The 17,428-nt window shown below is 39.6% G+C and overlaps 1 protein-coding gene across 1 annotated transcript; it reads left to right on the forward strand.

Moving 5' to 3' along the window:
* The first annotated feature begins 693 nt into the window (after positions 1–693).
* LOC121377920 lies at positions 694–5,899 on the forward strand. The gene is made up of 3 exons (XM_041506017.1): positions 694–724; positions 1,674–2,264; positions 5,398–5,899. Exons 1-3 carry the CDS (start codon positions 694–696, stop codon positions 5,886–5,888), a joined length of 1,113 nt encoding a protein of 370 aa, XP_041361951.1. The 3' UTR covers positions 5,889–5,899.
* The last annotated feature ends 11,529 nt before the right edge of the window (positions 5,900–17,428 follow it).

Genomic DNA, 17,428 nt, shown 5'->3' on the forward strand with positions numbered 1-17,428 from the left:
AAGGCTCAATGGGTAGGTGTAAACCACTTGCACCGACCAGTGATCCATAACTGGTTCAACAAAGGCCATGGTTTGTGCTATCTTGCCTGTGGGAAGCGCAAATAAAAGATCCCTTGCTGCTAATCGAAAGAGTAGCCCATGTAGTGGCGACAGGGGGTTTCCTCTCGAAATCTGTGTGGTCCGTAACCATATGTCTGACGCCATATAACCGTAAATAAAATGTGTTGAGTGCGTCGTTAAATAAAACATTTTTTTCTTTCCATGAGAGTTCGTTCCAAGAATTCACCCGCCACTTAAACTAGATGATAATGAGACAAAATAATAAACAGGCGGAATATCAATGGAACTTTATGGGAGGTTTGGAGGAGGATCGTATAAAAAAGAAAGAAAATTTAATATAAAATTATAACTGGCGCAAAATTTAGGGGTGGGGGGGGGGGGGGGTGGGTGGGGGCGGGCCGTACCTTGATCAAAATTCTAGGGAGTATGCACTAGCCTACTTTTTATAAACAAATGAAACACTATACAAATTAAACTCTGAGATGTGTATGCTATTTTCTGGAGTAAAAGAAAGAAGAGTTTCTCGGGGTGGAGGTGGGGAGGGAGGGTAAAGTGTTGATATTTAAATTTAAATGCTTTAACCTGGATAAGTAGGACTGGCGCTCTCTATTATCAAGAGCAAAATAACAGGAAATGTTCCGAATCTTCAATGTGATGACTACAGGTACACTGTGAAGTTTCTCCAACGAAACTTGTAAATTTGTGGTCATTAATCGAAGTCTGCAGTGCAGTATTTGTAGCTTTCTTTCGCCATCATCAAAATGTGCAGGGACTGCCAAATCTTTTTTGGCGGAGAAATCAACCGACGCCTCCAGCGGACAGCTTGATACGGCCATGTATCAACCGACGCCGGACAGCGGACAGCTTGATACGGCCATGTATCAACCGACGCCGGATGGCGGACAGCTTGATACGGCCATGTATCAACCGACGCCGGATGGCGGACAGCTTGATACGGCCATGTATCAACCGACGCCTCCAGCGGACAGCTTGATACGGCCATTTATCAACCGACGCCTCCAGCGGACAGCTTGATATGGCCATGTATCAACCGACGCCGGACAGCGGACAGCTTGATACGGCCATGTATCTACCGACGCCTCCAGCGGACAGCTTGATACGGCCATTTATCAACCGACGCCGGACAGCGGACAGTTTGATACGGCCGTGTATCAACCGACGCCGGAGAGCGGACAGCTTGATACGGCCATGTATCAACCGACGCCTCCAGCGGATAGCTTGATACGGCCATTTATCAACCGACGCCTCCAGCGGACAGCTTGATATGGCCATGTATCAACCGACGCCGGACAGCGGACAGCTTGATACGGCCATGTATCAACCGACGCCTCCAGCGGACAGCGTCCAGTTGTATCGTTATCAACCGCGTTATGGCAGAACCTGAACAGGTTAATACTCTTAATTGTGAAATACAAAATACACTGCAACAGCTTTTGGTTGAAGTTAGAGGACAAAAGGAAGATTTGAATTCGTTTAAGGAAGAAGTTCGTAATAGTTCGGTGTTAGTTACATCCGAGGTTAAAAAGATTAAAACCAATGTGATTTAACTTGGCGTTACAAAGGTAACAAAATTCAGTATACTTTTAACGTAGACATACAGGATAGTTTGCAACAGGCTTTGTGGGCTTTGGAATATAAGAAGTTTGATTATTTGTCTGAGACGCTGAACGAATGTAGTGACAAATTGAAGGAACGTAATAAACTGATACGTATTGCTGATACTTCAGAAGGCGGTTGGGGAACAGTGTGCGAATATCAGGTTAACCCGCTTGCAAGCGACACGGATGACGAGTCGCGTATTTTCAAGGCGGAGGCTCGTGCTTTACGGAAGAAGAAAGTCTCGCGGAATAAACCAGGGAAGATCCGGTCTTCAATGGGGGTGTCTAGTTCAGTTGGCAGTGGCGGTGGTGTTTCTAATTCTCAGTGGGGAGGCTCCGTTGCGGTCCATTCTGGGAATAGAATGGTATTACAACAGGCTTCAAGGCGTTCGCCCTTTCGTGGTCAGTCCGGCCCTTATTTCCGACAAGGGTCAAGTTTTGGCGGAGCCTGTTTCTCGTGTGGAGAATTTTCACATTTCCGAAAAGATGCCCCTACTCAAGTCGAGTTAAACCCGACCAGTTCAGTGGGTCCAAGTGAGACGACAAAGAAAGCGGAATGTTCTACACAGACTAAAGAATTGACGGATACGATTTTGGTTGTTTGTAATGATAATAATTTTACACATGATTATTATGAATATGAACAAGGTCAAAAAGATATTATTGTTAAAGGCCGTTTGAAACGTAATATACGATTTTGGAGTGATATTGGGGCTAATAATTTTATTTTGGATGTGATACAAAGTGGGTATAAAATACCGTTTTTTTCTAAACCAGGAATTTTTTTTTCCAGAAACAATTTATCTGCTTTAACCGAGAAAGTATTTGTTACGGGTGCAATTGATGATTTATGTAAAAGAGGCTTGATAGAGCAGTGTGAACATGTTCCATATGTCGTTAATCCTTTGAGTGTTTCAGTTCAGAATAACGAGAAAAAGAGACTTATATTAGATTTGAGATTAGTTAATATGCATTTGTGGAAACAATCGGTAAAATTTGAAGATTTAAGAATTGTCTTGATGTTTTTAGAAAATGACTGTTGGATGTCTAAATTCGATATTCATTCAGCATATCATTTTATTGATATATTTTTACCTCATACAGAGTATTTGGGGTTTTCATGGGTGAATGGTGACGGTGATATTTTTTATTATAAGTTTTTAGTGTTGCCGTTTGGTTTATCATCCGCTCCATATATTTTTACGAAATTAACTAGACCTTTAATCGCTAAATGGAGGGGCGAAGGAATGAGGGTTTTCATGTATTTAGATGATGGGTTTGGGTGTGGAAAAGATTATTGTTCTACAAATTTAATGTCAGAATGTATTAAGAATGATTTGTTACAATCTGGTTTTATACCCAAATCTGAAAAGTCTCTGTGGACACCTGTGCAAGAAATTCAGTTTCTTGGAGTTATTTTAGATGCTTCAAGTGGTTTTATGTGTATATCAAAAACACGTATTACTAAAGTAATTGACTGTATTGAAAAAATATTATCAGTGAAAAAGAATAGACGGATTCATGTAAAACAGATCGCTAGTGTGGTTGGACAGATCATTTCTATGAATGTTGTTGTTGGTAATATCACACAAATCATGACAAAATATCTTAGTATAGATATTTTGTCGGCTCCTACTTGGAATTCTTATGTGAAATTGTCAGAAAAATAGTGTTGTTCAATTAGAGTTTTGGGAACGGAATTTGATTTTAATTAATAAAAGGAAAATGTTTTCTTCACAATTTTGTTCTAAAGTTGTGTATAGCGATGCTAGCAGCAGTGGATTTACTGGGTATTGTGTCGAGATGAATAATGAAATCTCACATGGTATGTGGGACATGGAAGAAAGTTTGAAATCGTCTACTTGGAGAGAATTGAGTGCTGTGCAAAGTGTTTTATTTTCGTTTAGAAATGTGTTGAGCTGCCACAGAGTGAAGTAGTTTACAGATAACATGGGTGTTTGCAGTATTGTTACTAAAGGTTCAATGAAAGAAGATTTGCAAGATATTGCGATGGCAGTGTTTGAATTTTGTTTTGCGAATAAAATTTCATTAGAAATGGAATGGATACCTAGAAGTGAAAATGAAAAGGCAGATTATGTCCCACATCATTGATAGTGATGACTGGGGTATTTCATTTTGCATTGTAGAATTACTACAAACTGCTTGGGGGAAACTGGAAGTTGATTGGTTTGCTTCTAATCATAATGCAAAATTGCCTGTGTTTTATTCCAGGTTTTGGAATGAAAATTGTGCTGGCATAGATGCGTTTGTATATAACCGGAATACCCAATTTGGTCTCTTTGTACCGCCTATTGTTTTAATTTCTCGAGTTTTGAAGAAAATGGAAGTTTGTAAAGCTAAAGGTGTGTTAGTGATTCCTGTGTGGAAATCAGCTAATTTTTGGCCTTTAATTTGGTTAAATGGTGAAAGATTTATCAGAAATGTGGTAGATTGGTTTGATTTGCCAACTGAAAAAGTTTTTTATATTCCATGCAAAAATGGTGTTGGTATTTTGGGGAATGAAGATTTGAAATTCAGAATGTTGGCATTAAAAATGGATTTTACTATTTAAGTGTTGATTGGTATGATTGTCTGTAGTTTTGGAAATTATATCCAGGCGTGGCTGTCTTTAGAATTGATGATCTGTTTTTGAGTTTTAGGCGTGGCTGCCTTTATAATTGCTTGTCTGGTATGACAGTTTTTAGGTGTGGCTGCCTTTAGAATTGCTTGTCTGGTATGACAGTTTTTAGGTGTGGCTGCCTTTAGAATTGCTGGTCTGGTTTAACAGTTCTTAGGCGTGGCTGCCTTTAGAATTACTGGTCTGGTTCGACAGGTATTAGGCGTGGCTGCCTTTAGAATTGCTGGTCTGGTTCGACAGGTATTAGGCGTGGCTGCCTTTAGAATTGCTGGTCTGGTTCGACAGGTATTAGGCGTGGCTGCCTTTAGAATTGCTGGTCTGGTTCGACAGGTATTAGGCGTGGCTGCCTTTAGAATTGCTGGTCTGGTTCGACAGGTATTAGGCGTGGCTGCCTTTAGAATTACTGGTCTGGTTCGAAAGGTATTAGGCGTGGCTGCCTTTAGAATTGCTGGTCTGGTTCGACAGGTATTAGGCGTGGCTGCCTTTAGAATTGCTGGTCTGGTATGACAGTTTTTAGGCGTGGCTACTTTAGTCTGGTTGACGGCGTGGCTACCTTTAGAATTGCTGGTCTGGTTCGACAGGTTTTAGGTGTGGCTACCTTTAGGATTGCTGGTCTGGTATGACAGTTTTTAGGCGTGGCTACCTTTAGGATTGCTGGTCTGGTATGACAGGTTTTAGGCGTGGCTGCCTTTAGAATTGCTGGTCTGGTTTAACAGTTCTTAGGCGTGGCTGCCTTTAGAATTACTGGTCTGGTTCGACAGGTATTAGGCGTGGCTGCCTTTAGAATTGCTGGTCTGGTTCGACAGGTATTAGGCGTGGCTGCCTTTAGAATTGCTGGTCTGGTTCGACAGGTATTAGGCGTGGCTGCCTTTAGAATTGCTGGGTTATTTTGACAGTTTTAGGCGTGGCTGCCTATAGAATTGCTCAGTTGAATTGAAAGTGGCGGTTTTAGATTTGTTGTAATATAGTAACAATTAATGGTGGATATGGATGAGATGTTAAGTAATTTGATGTTTAAATTTAAGTTGTATTGAATGTTTATATAATATACATATGTTATATGTAAATTTGTGTTTTTACATTTGTTTTTTCAGAGTTATGCAGAGCAAATAGACGAGCTACCAGAAGTATTGGTGGACAAGGTGGACTTACTCCCGGAGTTACTTAATAGTAATCAAAGGATTATTTGTGCATATCTATTGTCTTATGCTGGGTTTCTAAGAAGTGAAGAGCTACTTCATTTGCGACTTTCTGATATTGTGATAGACAGTACTCATATGAGTTTGTTTATAGAATCGAGTAAAACTGATAAGTATCGTGATGGTGCTTGGGTGCTGATTGCTAGAACTGGTACCAAGTTGTGTCCAGTTGTTAATATTGAACCTTTTTTAACATGGACAGCAATGAGAGATATTGAGGATAGATATCTTTTTTGTTGTTTTAGTGCTTTAAAAGATGGATATAAACTCAGAAATGTTGAGAAACCCATCTCATATACTACTTTAAGGGAATTGTTTCTTGAAGCTCTTGAAGTTCAGTCGGTCAGGCCTAGCGCTTATATCAATAAATAATTCAATATTTATTGAAGTGTACGTTTTCTATGGGAGTGTTGGAAGATCAAGGGAAGGCCATGTATCAACCGACGCCGGACAGCTTGATACGGCCATGTATCAACCGACGCCTCCAGCGGACAGCTTGATACGGCCATTTATCAACCGACGTCGGACAGCGGACAGCTTGATACGGCCATGTATCAACCGACGCCTCCGGCGGACAGCTTGATATGGCCTTTAGAATTGCTGGTCTGGTATGACAGGTTTTAGGTGTGGCTGCCTTTAGGATTGCTGGTCTGGTATGACAGGTTTTAGATGTTTGCTGGTCTGGTATGACAGGTTTTTGTGGCTGCCTTTAGGATTGCTGGTCTGGTATGACAGTTTTTAGGCGTGGCTGCCTTTAGGATTGCTGGTCTGGTATGACAGTTTTTAGGTGTGGCTGCCTTTAGGATTGCTGGTCTGGTATGACAGGTTTTAGGTGTGGCTGCCTTTAGGATTGCTGGTCTGGTATGACAGTTTTTAGGCGTGGCTGCCTTTAGGATTGCTGGTCTGGTATGACAGTTTTTAGGTGTGGCTGCCTTTAGGATTGCTGGTCTGGTATGACAGTTTTTAGGCGTGGCTGCCTTTAGGATTGCTGGTCTGGTATGACAGTTTTTAGGCGTGGCTGCCTTTAGGATTGCTGGTCTGGTATGACAGTTTTTAGGCGTGGGATGCCTTTAGGATTGCTGGTTTAGATTGGTATGACAGTTTTTAGGCGTGGCTGCCTTTAGGATTGCTGGTCTGGTAGTTTTTAGGCGTGGCTGCCTTTAGGATTGCTGGTCTGGTATGACAGTTTTAGGTGTGGCTGCCTTTAGGATTGCTGGTCTGGTATGACAGTTTTTAGGTGTGGCTGCCTTTAGGATTGCTGGTCTGGTATGACAGGTTTTAGGTGTGGCTGCCTTTAGGATTGGCTGCCTTTAGGTGTGGCTGCCTTTAGAATTGCTGGTCTGGTATGACAGTTTTTAGGTGTGGCTTTTAGGTGTGGCTGCCTTTAGAATTGCTGGTCTTTAGGATGTGGCTGGTGTGGCTCCCTTTAGTCTGGTATGACAGTTTTTAGGCGTGGCTACCTTTAGGATTGCTGGTCTGGTATGACAGTTTTTAGGCGTGGCTACCTTTAGGATTGCTGGTCTGGTATGACAGTTTTTAGGCGTGGCTGCCTTTAGGATTGCTGGTCTGGTATGACAGTTTTTAGGCGTGGCTACCTTTAGGATTGCTGGTCTGGTTCGACAGGTATTAGGTGTGGCTGCCTTTAGAATTGCTGGTCTAGTTTAACAGTTCTTAGGCGTGGCTGCCTTTAGAATTGCTGGTCTGGTTCGACAGGTATTAGGCGTGGCTGCCTATAGAATTGCTCAGTTGAATTGAAAGTGGCGGTTTTAGATTTGTTGTAATATAGTAACAATTAATGGTGGATATGGATGAGATGTTAAGTAATTTGATGTTTAAATTTAAGTTGTATTGAATGTTTATATAATATACATATGTTATATGTAAATTTGTGTTTTTACATTTGTTTTTTTCAGAGTTATGCAGAGCAAATAGACGAGCTACCAGAAGTATTGGTGGGCAAGGTGGACTTACTCCCGGAGTTACTTAATAGTTCAAGGGCTAAACATACTTGTAAATCATATTATGGTGGTTTTATTAGGTGGACAAAATGGGCCTTGAGTAATGATTTACGGGATGGGAACATTTTGCCAGCTGATTCTTTTCATGTGGCACTCTATTTAGCTTCTTTGATTCAAACTGCTAACACTCCGAGTTCGGTTATTAATGCTTTTTATAGTATTAAATGGGCGCATAATTTGTATGATTTTCAGTCACCTACTGATTCTAAGCTAGTACAAAATATATTGGAGGCAGGAAAAAGACGGTTATCTAAACCAGTTAATAAGAAAGATCCAAGAACTGTGAGAATGTTATCAGATATGTATGATCGTGTATATTCTGAAGGAAATGTTAAAAATCAAAGGATTATTTGTGCATGTCTATTGTCTTATGCTGGGTTTCTAAGAAGTGAAGAGCTACTTCATTTGCGACTTTCTGATATTGTGATAGACAGTACTCATATGAGTGTTTATAGAATCGAGTAAAACTGATAAGTATCGTGATGGTGCTTGGGTGCTGATTGCTAAAACAGGTACCAAGTTGTGTCCAGTTGTTAATATTGAACGTTTTTTAACATGGACAGCAATGAGAGATATTGAGGATAGATATCTTTTTTGTTGTTTGAGTGCTTTAAAAGATGGATATAAACTCAGAAATGTTGAGAAACCCATCTCATATACTACTTTAAGGGAATTGTTTCTTGAAGCTCTTGAAGTTCAGTCGGTCAGGCCTAGCGCTTATATCAATAAATAATTCAATATTTATTGAAGTGTATGTTTTCTATGGGAGTGTTGGAAGATCAAGGGAAGGCCATGTATCAACCGACGCCGGACAGCTTGATACAGCCATGTATCAACCGACGCCTCCAGCGGACAGCTTGATACGGCCATTTATCAACCGACGTCGGACAGCGGACAGCTTGATACGGCCATGTATCAACCGACGCCTCCGGCGGACAGCTTGATATGGCCATTTATCAACCGACGCCGGACAGCGGACAGCTTGATACGGCCATTTATCAACCGACGCCGGACAGCGGACAGCTTGATACGGCCATGTATCAACCGACGCCGCGACGGACTACGTCTACTCCAAAGCCGACTCCGGTGAAGCGGTTAACTTTACCTACCGCTCCCGTTGAGTCGGCTCCGGTACCTGTTGTTGTTGCGGCGGCCAAGAGGAAGGCGACATCGCCGACTACTCGACCCGACACGGTTCAACCGCCGGCTCCGCCAATTCCTTCCCCTGCAGAAGACGAATGGCACTTGGCCATCGGCAAGTTGAAGAGCGGCTATCGTCAGTAGGCCTCAGACCACAATTAATTTCGCTATATGTTTCTATATAGCCTTAGTGGCTATAACATTTTTATTAATATTAGCAGGCCAGTGAAGTTTTGTATGTACCTTTGCCTGCATGGCGGACACATACCCTGAAAAGGACAACCCCTGTTGTCCAGCTGTTTCTCCCAGCATATTGGTTTAAACAGACACACCCTCTAAACCCGAACCTGAGTGCGACTCCCCTACTCAGCTCGCCGTAGAAGTCAACCTTTCCTAAAACAGTTAACCTCCTTTTTGGGGGGCTTGTTGGACTTTAAAACTTTGGGTCGTCCTTCAAAATTTTATGTTTTTTTTTTTTTTTTTTTTTTGTAAATAGTCCAACGCACTTTAGATTGGTAGCCCGTGAAAATTGCTCAAATCACCTTAAAACCTTTTCGGCGAGTCACCTCCAGCCCTCCCCTTATTGATATCTTGTAGGGGGAGAGCTGGAGGTGTCTCGAGCTAAGACAGTTACATAAAACTGAACTTGTTAAAATGTCAAATTTGGCAAAAAAAACCCTCCCAAAACAACAAGAAACCCACTCCCCCTTAAAAACAACAACAACAACATATTCATGTTAAATGCAATGTCAAGCCTACAAAAAATCCAGTTTATATAAGATATATAGAATACTAAACGAGCTTGCCTTTCATACCATTTTTATGAAATGAGTGAACAGTTTTGGTATCTGACGAGCGAAATACCAACACTGTTCACGAGTTTCATAAAAATGGTATGACAGGCAAGCTTGTTTAATATTTTATTTATTACAAACCAACTGCAAACAAGTCGCAACGCAGAAGTAAGCAGATGTCAAGACCTACTACACGTTATGTTTCTACGAATTGGGTTAGCAAATGATCTACGTCACGCTCACGCCACGCCAATATGACACTAAAGTACTAATCAAAATTATACCTAGGTGATTTTCCAGTCTTATATACTAGTTATGAAAATCCTTGGAATAAAAACCATAAAAATATGTCAGTATTATCATGACCTGTTATGGTATTCAAACAACCGGTACCTAAAATGACAATAAATGACCTGTTATAGATAGAAATATGAGATATATATATAATTTTACTGCAAAACATATGTAATATGCAGCAGACTATAACACCAAGTTTGATATTGAACACACCCGAGACAACCTCTCTGCTTACCTTAGTATTTGTGATTTCACCTGTCAAGTGTAATCAACATAAACCTGGGAGTTATAGTCTGTTCCAAATTACATATGTTTTGCAGTAAAATTGTAAATGCATCTCGTATTTCTATCTATAACAGGTCATTTATTGTCTTTTTTTTTAACCGGTTGTTTGAATACCATAACAGGTCATGATAATACTGACACATTTTTATGTTTTTTATTCCAGGGATTTTCATAACTAATATATAAGATTGAAAAATCACCTGGGTATAATTTTGATTAGTACTTTAGTTGGATATTGAGTGATTGTTATGACATGACTAATATTTTACACTGGTGTGTAATAAAAATCCATCTTTAGAGTATATTTACAATGTACAACTGTTACACTTACAGGTTGCATGGTACCAAAGAAGAGAGTTCCGTGTCAAAGTTCGAGGTGTACCGTGAAATATTTACGGAGTAAAAACAGCTGTGGCTGTGATTGGTAGTAATATGTGACATTGATTATTTGTGCAAATACTATTATCCATTAACAATAAATAAATATACTTTTATTTGTTATACAGATGTATGCTGTATATGGCAGAGGAAGAAACTAATGCGGGTACCCCCAAAAATGGAACTGCAATTTTCAGCAAAAATGACTGTTGCTAATAAAAACATTAATTAAATCTCTTAAATGGTATGTGACCCTCCCCCCCCCCCCTCCCCAATTTTCTTGCAGGTAGATTAGATGTGAGGTGGCACCTTTTTTATTGCTGCACTTCCTGGGTGTGTTGATACGCTACTTATATCAGTTTTATTAGTAGGCCTAAACGTTAACATTATCGGCAATAGGAATTGATTTGGTCTATTAAAACCTACATGCCTTACAGAGATAAAATGAAAGTCGATTACCAGGAAGTAAACAAGTAGGCTAGTCAGCATTATTTTTGTTCAGGACGAATGAAAACTAACAAAAGATTCGACAAGTAGCTATTATTAGGTACTGATTCTTCAAGTAATCCTACTCACATGGCCGTTGTGAATCGTGGGTCATCTATATACGGTAGTATGACGCGTAACCCTTATAATGAACGAATATATTTCTGAGAAAAGGACGTATTACCAAGTAACGATAATGACATCAGCTTTATACAGGTAAACAGGTGAACACATTTATACTGGTACACAGATGAATACACATCACTGAAATGACCACAAAGATGGGTAAGTTATTTACGTATAGGAACGAGTCTGGACATTATTATTAATATTAATATTAGCATTATTATCAAAAATACACTTTGGCAAAGAAAACATTAAGTTTATAATTAGGTGTAATGAGTGATTATTACCAATCAATCACTATATATACATCGGACACACAGTAACAGTATATATAATTGGCTATTGACTGAAACAGAACATATACCATATGATAACATATATGCAATGTATATACTAGTAATATTATATATAAAACATAGTGTTGGCAAACGTGTAAATGTTCGTCAATGAATGGCTAGGTTATGAAATCGAAAGTTGCGGTATTTCACTTCAGAGTTTTCCCGTTTATCTACAGTATGCTCACTAAACTAGGCAATTCTAATTGAGTTCGTCAGGTTATTGATACTAATCGTTGAACAAATCTTGTATGTTTATATTGTATATATATATATTAATTATATATTATCGGCTATTGGATATGAAACATTTGGTAATTCTGACATACAAAGTATATTGTCTTAGAGAGGAAACACTACATTTTTTTTTCAAATGATGGATTAATCCATTATCAAACTAATAAGGGTAGATTTCCATTTTATATATATGTAATTGTTTTCTCTTTAAATTAAAAAGAAAAGAAAAAAAAGACAACACCTTACTATATGTTTACCATCAATACTAGGGATAGTTCTAGGAAAATGAAGACATTTAATATTTCAATAGGGTGGATTTTACAGTACCTAAACACTGACACTACAAGCACATTATTCACCAAGCCTAGTCGTAAAGCGCTCGCTTGATACGCGGTCGGTTTGGGATCGACGCCCGTCAGTGGGCCCACTGGGTTATTTCTAGCTCCAGCCAGTGCACCACGACTGGTACAGCAAAGGCCGTGGTATGTGCTATCCTGTCTCTGGGATGGTGCATATAAAAGATCCCTTGCTGCTAATCGAAAAGAGTAGCAAATGTAGTGGCGACAGTGAGTTTCCTCTCTCAATATCTGTGTGGTCCTTAACCATATGTCCGACGCCATATAACCGCAAATAAAATGTGTTGAGTCGTTAAATAAAACATTTCTTTTCCTTTCATACCCCGAAGAATCTTTTTCGTTTTCCTTTAACATGGTATATAACATATATTTGTTGGCTAATGTATATTTCAGCTAAGTAAACACTTTCTTATATAGACACTGAACATTAAACATGAATATTATGGTTCAATCCATTATCTAACTGATCAAGGTATATATTTTTGTCATGTGTAAAACTTTAATTTTTATTTAAACCAAAAATATATGTGAATAACCTTATTGTGTCGTACGACATAGGGTAAATATAAAGATGGTGGTCGGCAGTGCAGATCGAAAAAGGAGAATCTATTAGACGTATCGGAAACTGCTCAAAAGGTCTTGCGTATATATAAAACAATATTATAGAATTAATCCTAGCGTTTTTAAAATGAAAGGTATGCTGTCATTATTAATGCACCATTATTAAAAAACCTAGCTATATTTATTAAAAGATTATCTTGTCTTGTGAACTGACGTTTCTCCGCATATTTTAGCTATTTTGTTTGCATATCTTGTGTTCTATGTTAATTATAGATACTTCTATGTTGACGCCTGTTCTTGTCATGTATGTTAATTATGTATTTGAAAATGTCCTCTTGTTACATATTGTAATGTGTCTGAGTGTTGTTTAATAAATCTTGAAATCTTGAATATATTGACTTGAAAACATGATCACTGATGTCATTAGGCGCAGCAAAAAACAACAAAAACAACAACAACAAATTAACAAACAAAAAAGAAACACCACGACCATTGCAACAAGCTAACAGATGACCGCGAACGTTCGCCTTCCTGAACACACCTCAGTGCTTGAGAGACGATTGAGGTCGTCGGGGCAGCACGCCAACAGTACGGACTACTAGGGCGAGGTTTAAGCAAACACACATTTATATCAAGTGCCGGGTTAGCCATTCATCGAGCGATCTATAATGTAGGCCGGTTTCCCTTCGTAAGCGTGCATGCGAAATTTCACATGTTATGACATGATATTTGTTCGAAATGATTCTACACGGTAGATAAACATAAAATAAGGCGGGATGTAGGTTTAGTGGTTAGAGCGCTTGCTTGTGTGCAGTGGATCATTTTGGCCCACCCAACCACTGCTGTAGAGAAATGTTTTATTTAACGACGCACTCAGCACATTTTATTTACGGTTGTATGACGTCAGACATATGGTTAAGGACCACAAATGTATTGAGAGAGGAAACCCGCTGTCGATTAGCAGCAAGGGATCTTTTATATGCACCATCCCACAGACAGGCAGTACATACCACGGCCTTTGGTGTACCAGTCGTGGTGCACTGGCTGGGACGAGAAATAGCCCAATGGGCCCACCGAGGGGGATCGATCCCACACCGATCGCGCATATTAGCGAATGCTGTACCACTGGGCTACGTCCTGCCCAGCCACTGCTGTAGAGAAATGTTTAATTTAACGACGCACTCAACACATTTTATTTACGGTTATATGGCGTCAGACATATGGTTAAGGACCACACAAAGTTTTGAAAGGAAACCCGCCGTCGCCACTACATGGGCTACTCTTTCCGATTAGCAGCAAGGGATCTTTTATTTGCGCTTCCCACAGGCAGGATAGCACAAACCATGGCCTTTGTTGAAGCAGTTATGGATCACTGGTCGGTGCAAATAATTATGAATGCTAGGGATAGTTCCAGGAAAACGAGATACTTAAGTTGTCAGCAGGGTGGATTTGATAGTACCTAACCACCTAGGATACTTTTCCTTTAATATGGAATATTAATTTACATATTTGTTAGCCAATGTATATTTGAGCCAAGGAAACACCTTCTTATGTAGATACTAAACATTAAATATGTATCTGATGGACCAGTTATGTAAATGATCAGGGTAGATTTCCAAATAATATGTTGTTTGTAAAATGGAAATCTACCCTGATCAATTAGATAATTATATAATCAGTAGGATAAAACAAAGATCTGGAAACCTAAAGCGGTTTTAAACATGCATATAGTTATGTTCACAGAGGCGGATCCAGAAAATGCATTTATGGGGGGGGGGGGGGCAATGACATGAGGCGGAATGCCAATAGAACTTTGTGGGAGGTTTAGAGGGATCGTAAAAAAAGAAAGAAAATTAATATATTAAAAAATTATAACTGTCACAAAATTTAGGGTGGGGGGGGGGGGGTGGGCCCTAGATCCGTCTCTGGTTCAAATAAGAAAACAAGAGGGGGGGGGGGATAAAACTTAAGATTTCTCTAAAACGTAATTCAGAATCATAAAGATTTGTCAAAATGACAATGAATATTAAGATATTTATATCTAATGCCTTTAGTCACATACATGCTGTATGAACTTTTTTAATGGCGTTTCAAGCCATTACTGGGGAACTACTTTAGACATATTAGGGCCGTACCCTGATCAAAATTCTACGGGGGGGGGGGGGGCACTACTTTTTATAAACAAATGAAACACTATACTACAAATTAAACCCTGAGATGTATGCTATTTTCTGGAATAAAAAAAAGAGAGATTCTCAGGGGGCAACTGCCCCCCGGCCCCCTGCCCCCCCCCCCCCCCCACAGGGTACTGCCCCCTGCCGCCCCCCCCTGCAGGGTACTGCCCTGCATATACTAGTCACAAGATGTTAAGGGTCACATGGACACTGCATTGAACAAAAACGTATTCCACTGATAATGTTGAAAAACACAAATATATTTCAGTCATATAAGAACTATTTTACAGTGGACTCGTTTGATTTTAAGCAACAAGAATAGTGACACTGACTCTAAAATTACCCCCAACCCCTCTTTTGGTGGCAAAGTCAATAGCGAGTATGGCCAACGTTAGCTGCAACACATTTGATGCAACCGACCTCGGTGGTGTCGTGGTTAAGCCACCAGGTCAGGTCAGGTCATAGGGTTTTACGTGCACATTCAGAACAAGCTGTTGTAGATAAGCCACCGGACACAAACCTTGTTAAGTACTGGGTTTGCAGCCCGATACCGTCAAAAACAATATATCGTCAAAAACAATCTTATCTATATCTATATATAAACAATCATCAATATGGGTCACACAAATATAGATATACTCTTCAAAAAAGTTGGGGAACTCTAATTAACTTAGTGACCATTTTTTTACGGGTTAAAACTTGGGTTTGCGCCTTTAAAGGTTTTTGTAGGAGATATCGCTGTCACAATAATTTGAGATATCTCCTGCGATATTCTCCTAAGAGATATCGCTTCTTTTTGTTACGTCACTGCGTATGTTTCAGCACTAAACCTATCATTAGTGACGTCACGCCACTGTCGTTCTGCTAGTTAACGAGTCTACCTCTGCCAAATATAGTGACATTCAACCCACATTTGACATTACTGACATTGTTTACAATTGTCGCAAATGAAAAGAATGATAACGAATTATAAAAAGAATAACCTGCCTTGTTTCTTGTGATATCATAATTTATCAACATTCGTTGATAAAAATATAAAAATCCTCGGCAAGCCTCGGATTTCATACTTTTATTAACTCGTGCTGATAAATTATGATATCACAAGACACTCGGGAAGTATCCTTTATCAACCCTTGTAAAACTTTCAAATCTAACATGAACAAGAAAGACATTTAAAAGATTAAAAAAATTTGTTTGTTGTTGTTTGTTTTCTGAAAATAATTTAACAGTAACACCCTGAACTAATTTAAGGATACTATTTAATGCAAATATGACAAGATATTTTATGTATGTTATCAAATAACCGCTAAAACCGTCTTAATTGTATGTATTACACCAAACAGTTGCAAACGAGTTTTGAAAACATCACAATTAGAAAAGCGTATATAATTCTGATGTCAGGACTTCCAGTTAATTTGTACAGAAGGACACTGAAATTAACTTTTGGTTAGGAATCGGTAAATCTAAATGTTACTTGAATTATTAAATGTCATTTTGAGGTCACAAAAGTTCGAATTTGCAAATAACCAAATAAAAAAGAACGTAGGTGATTATGTAAAATACAGTAAGATTATTAAATATGTTTTTCCTATTATTTTATTAATTAAAATATTGAAATAAAAGTACATATATGCATACATATATACATGCGCGCATACACGCACACACGCGCACACGCACACACGTGCGCGCACGCACACACAAACACTGTGTGATTGCACTAGAACGAATTTTGATTTGGCTAATTTTCAGATATGTAGAATTTTTCTTTGAAAATTATTAAAATGTGGTTATTTTTTAGCCAGACTAAATGTTGTAACCACTTAGTATAAAAATTAGCAATTGGCTAATTTGGCAGTGGACAAGGTGAGCCCTGCAAATACACATGCATACACGCGCACACACACACGCACACGCACACGCACACACACACACACACACATACACACACATACACACACACACATAAACACACAGACACACATACACACACATACACACACACACATACACACACAAACACACACACACATTTTAAAATATTTAAAAATAAATAAATATATGCACACATTATGAAAACTTCAGAAGAATAACAGTGCTACTTTCTACATACCAAATAAACCAAAGTGATTTTTTTTTTCGGACTCCTAACTGGACACCGTGACAAAAAGGTGCAAAAATACGGGATCACCATTTATGTCCAGTCTTTTAACCAGGGCATGATATTTGCTGTGAAATATCGACAACATAACCTCCAAAAGATTATGTAAAAACACTGGAAACACTGAGGTCATCCAGATATTGCATAAGCTTTGGTATGGTGTGTGCCCAAAACAGACTTGGGCTGGGGCTGGGGCTGGGGCTGGGGCTGGGCCTGGGGCTGGGGCTGGGGCTGGGCCTGGGCCTGGGGCTGGGGCTGGGACTGGAGCTGGGGCTGGGGCTGGGGCTGGGGCTGGGCCTGGGCCTGGGCCTGGGGCTGGGGCTGGGGCTGGGGCTGGGGCTGGTGAGTATGGTACCAGTTGAAAAAGAAACACACTGAATCAAATGTGACAAAACACAAGACATCTGTTCTGTCGTGAACCATAGATCTGGCAGCATAATTTGACAGCACCAGACTAACCAGACCCGGCTTTGGTGTGTGATGGACCTTAGTGTTTCAATGTGTTGGAAGTTCGGCTCTAGGACGATGTGGTCTATAAACCCTGGCCTAAACTTATATGCCATT

This window comes from Gigantopelta aegis, chromosome 7 (genome assembly GCF_016097555.1).
Source record: "Gigantopelta aegis isolate Gae_Host chromosome 7, Gae_host_genome, whole genome shotgun sequence".
NCBI classification, from domain to species: Eukaryota; Metazoa; Mollusca; class Gastropoda; order Neomphalida; family Peltospiridae; genus Gigantopelta; species Gigantopelta aegis.

Excerpts from the sequence above, each read along its gene's own strand:
- LOC121377920 (XM_041506017.1), top strand. The coding sequence starts at position 694 with ATGTTCCGAATCTTCAATGTGATGACTACAG. Across the intron at positions 725-1,673 it reads CTTCAATGTGATGACTACAG|ACATACAGGATAGTTTGCAA; the intron begins GTACACTGTGAA and ends CTTTTAACGTAG. Across the intron at positions 2,265-5,397 it reads ACAGACTAAAGAATTGACGG|ATTTGTTTTTTCAGAGTTAT; the intron begins ATACGATTTTGG and ends TTGTGTTTTTAC.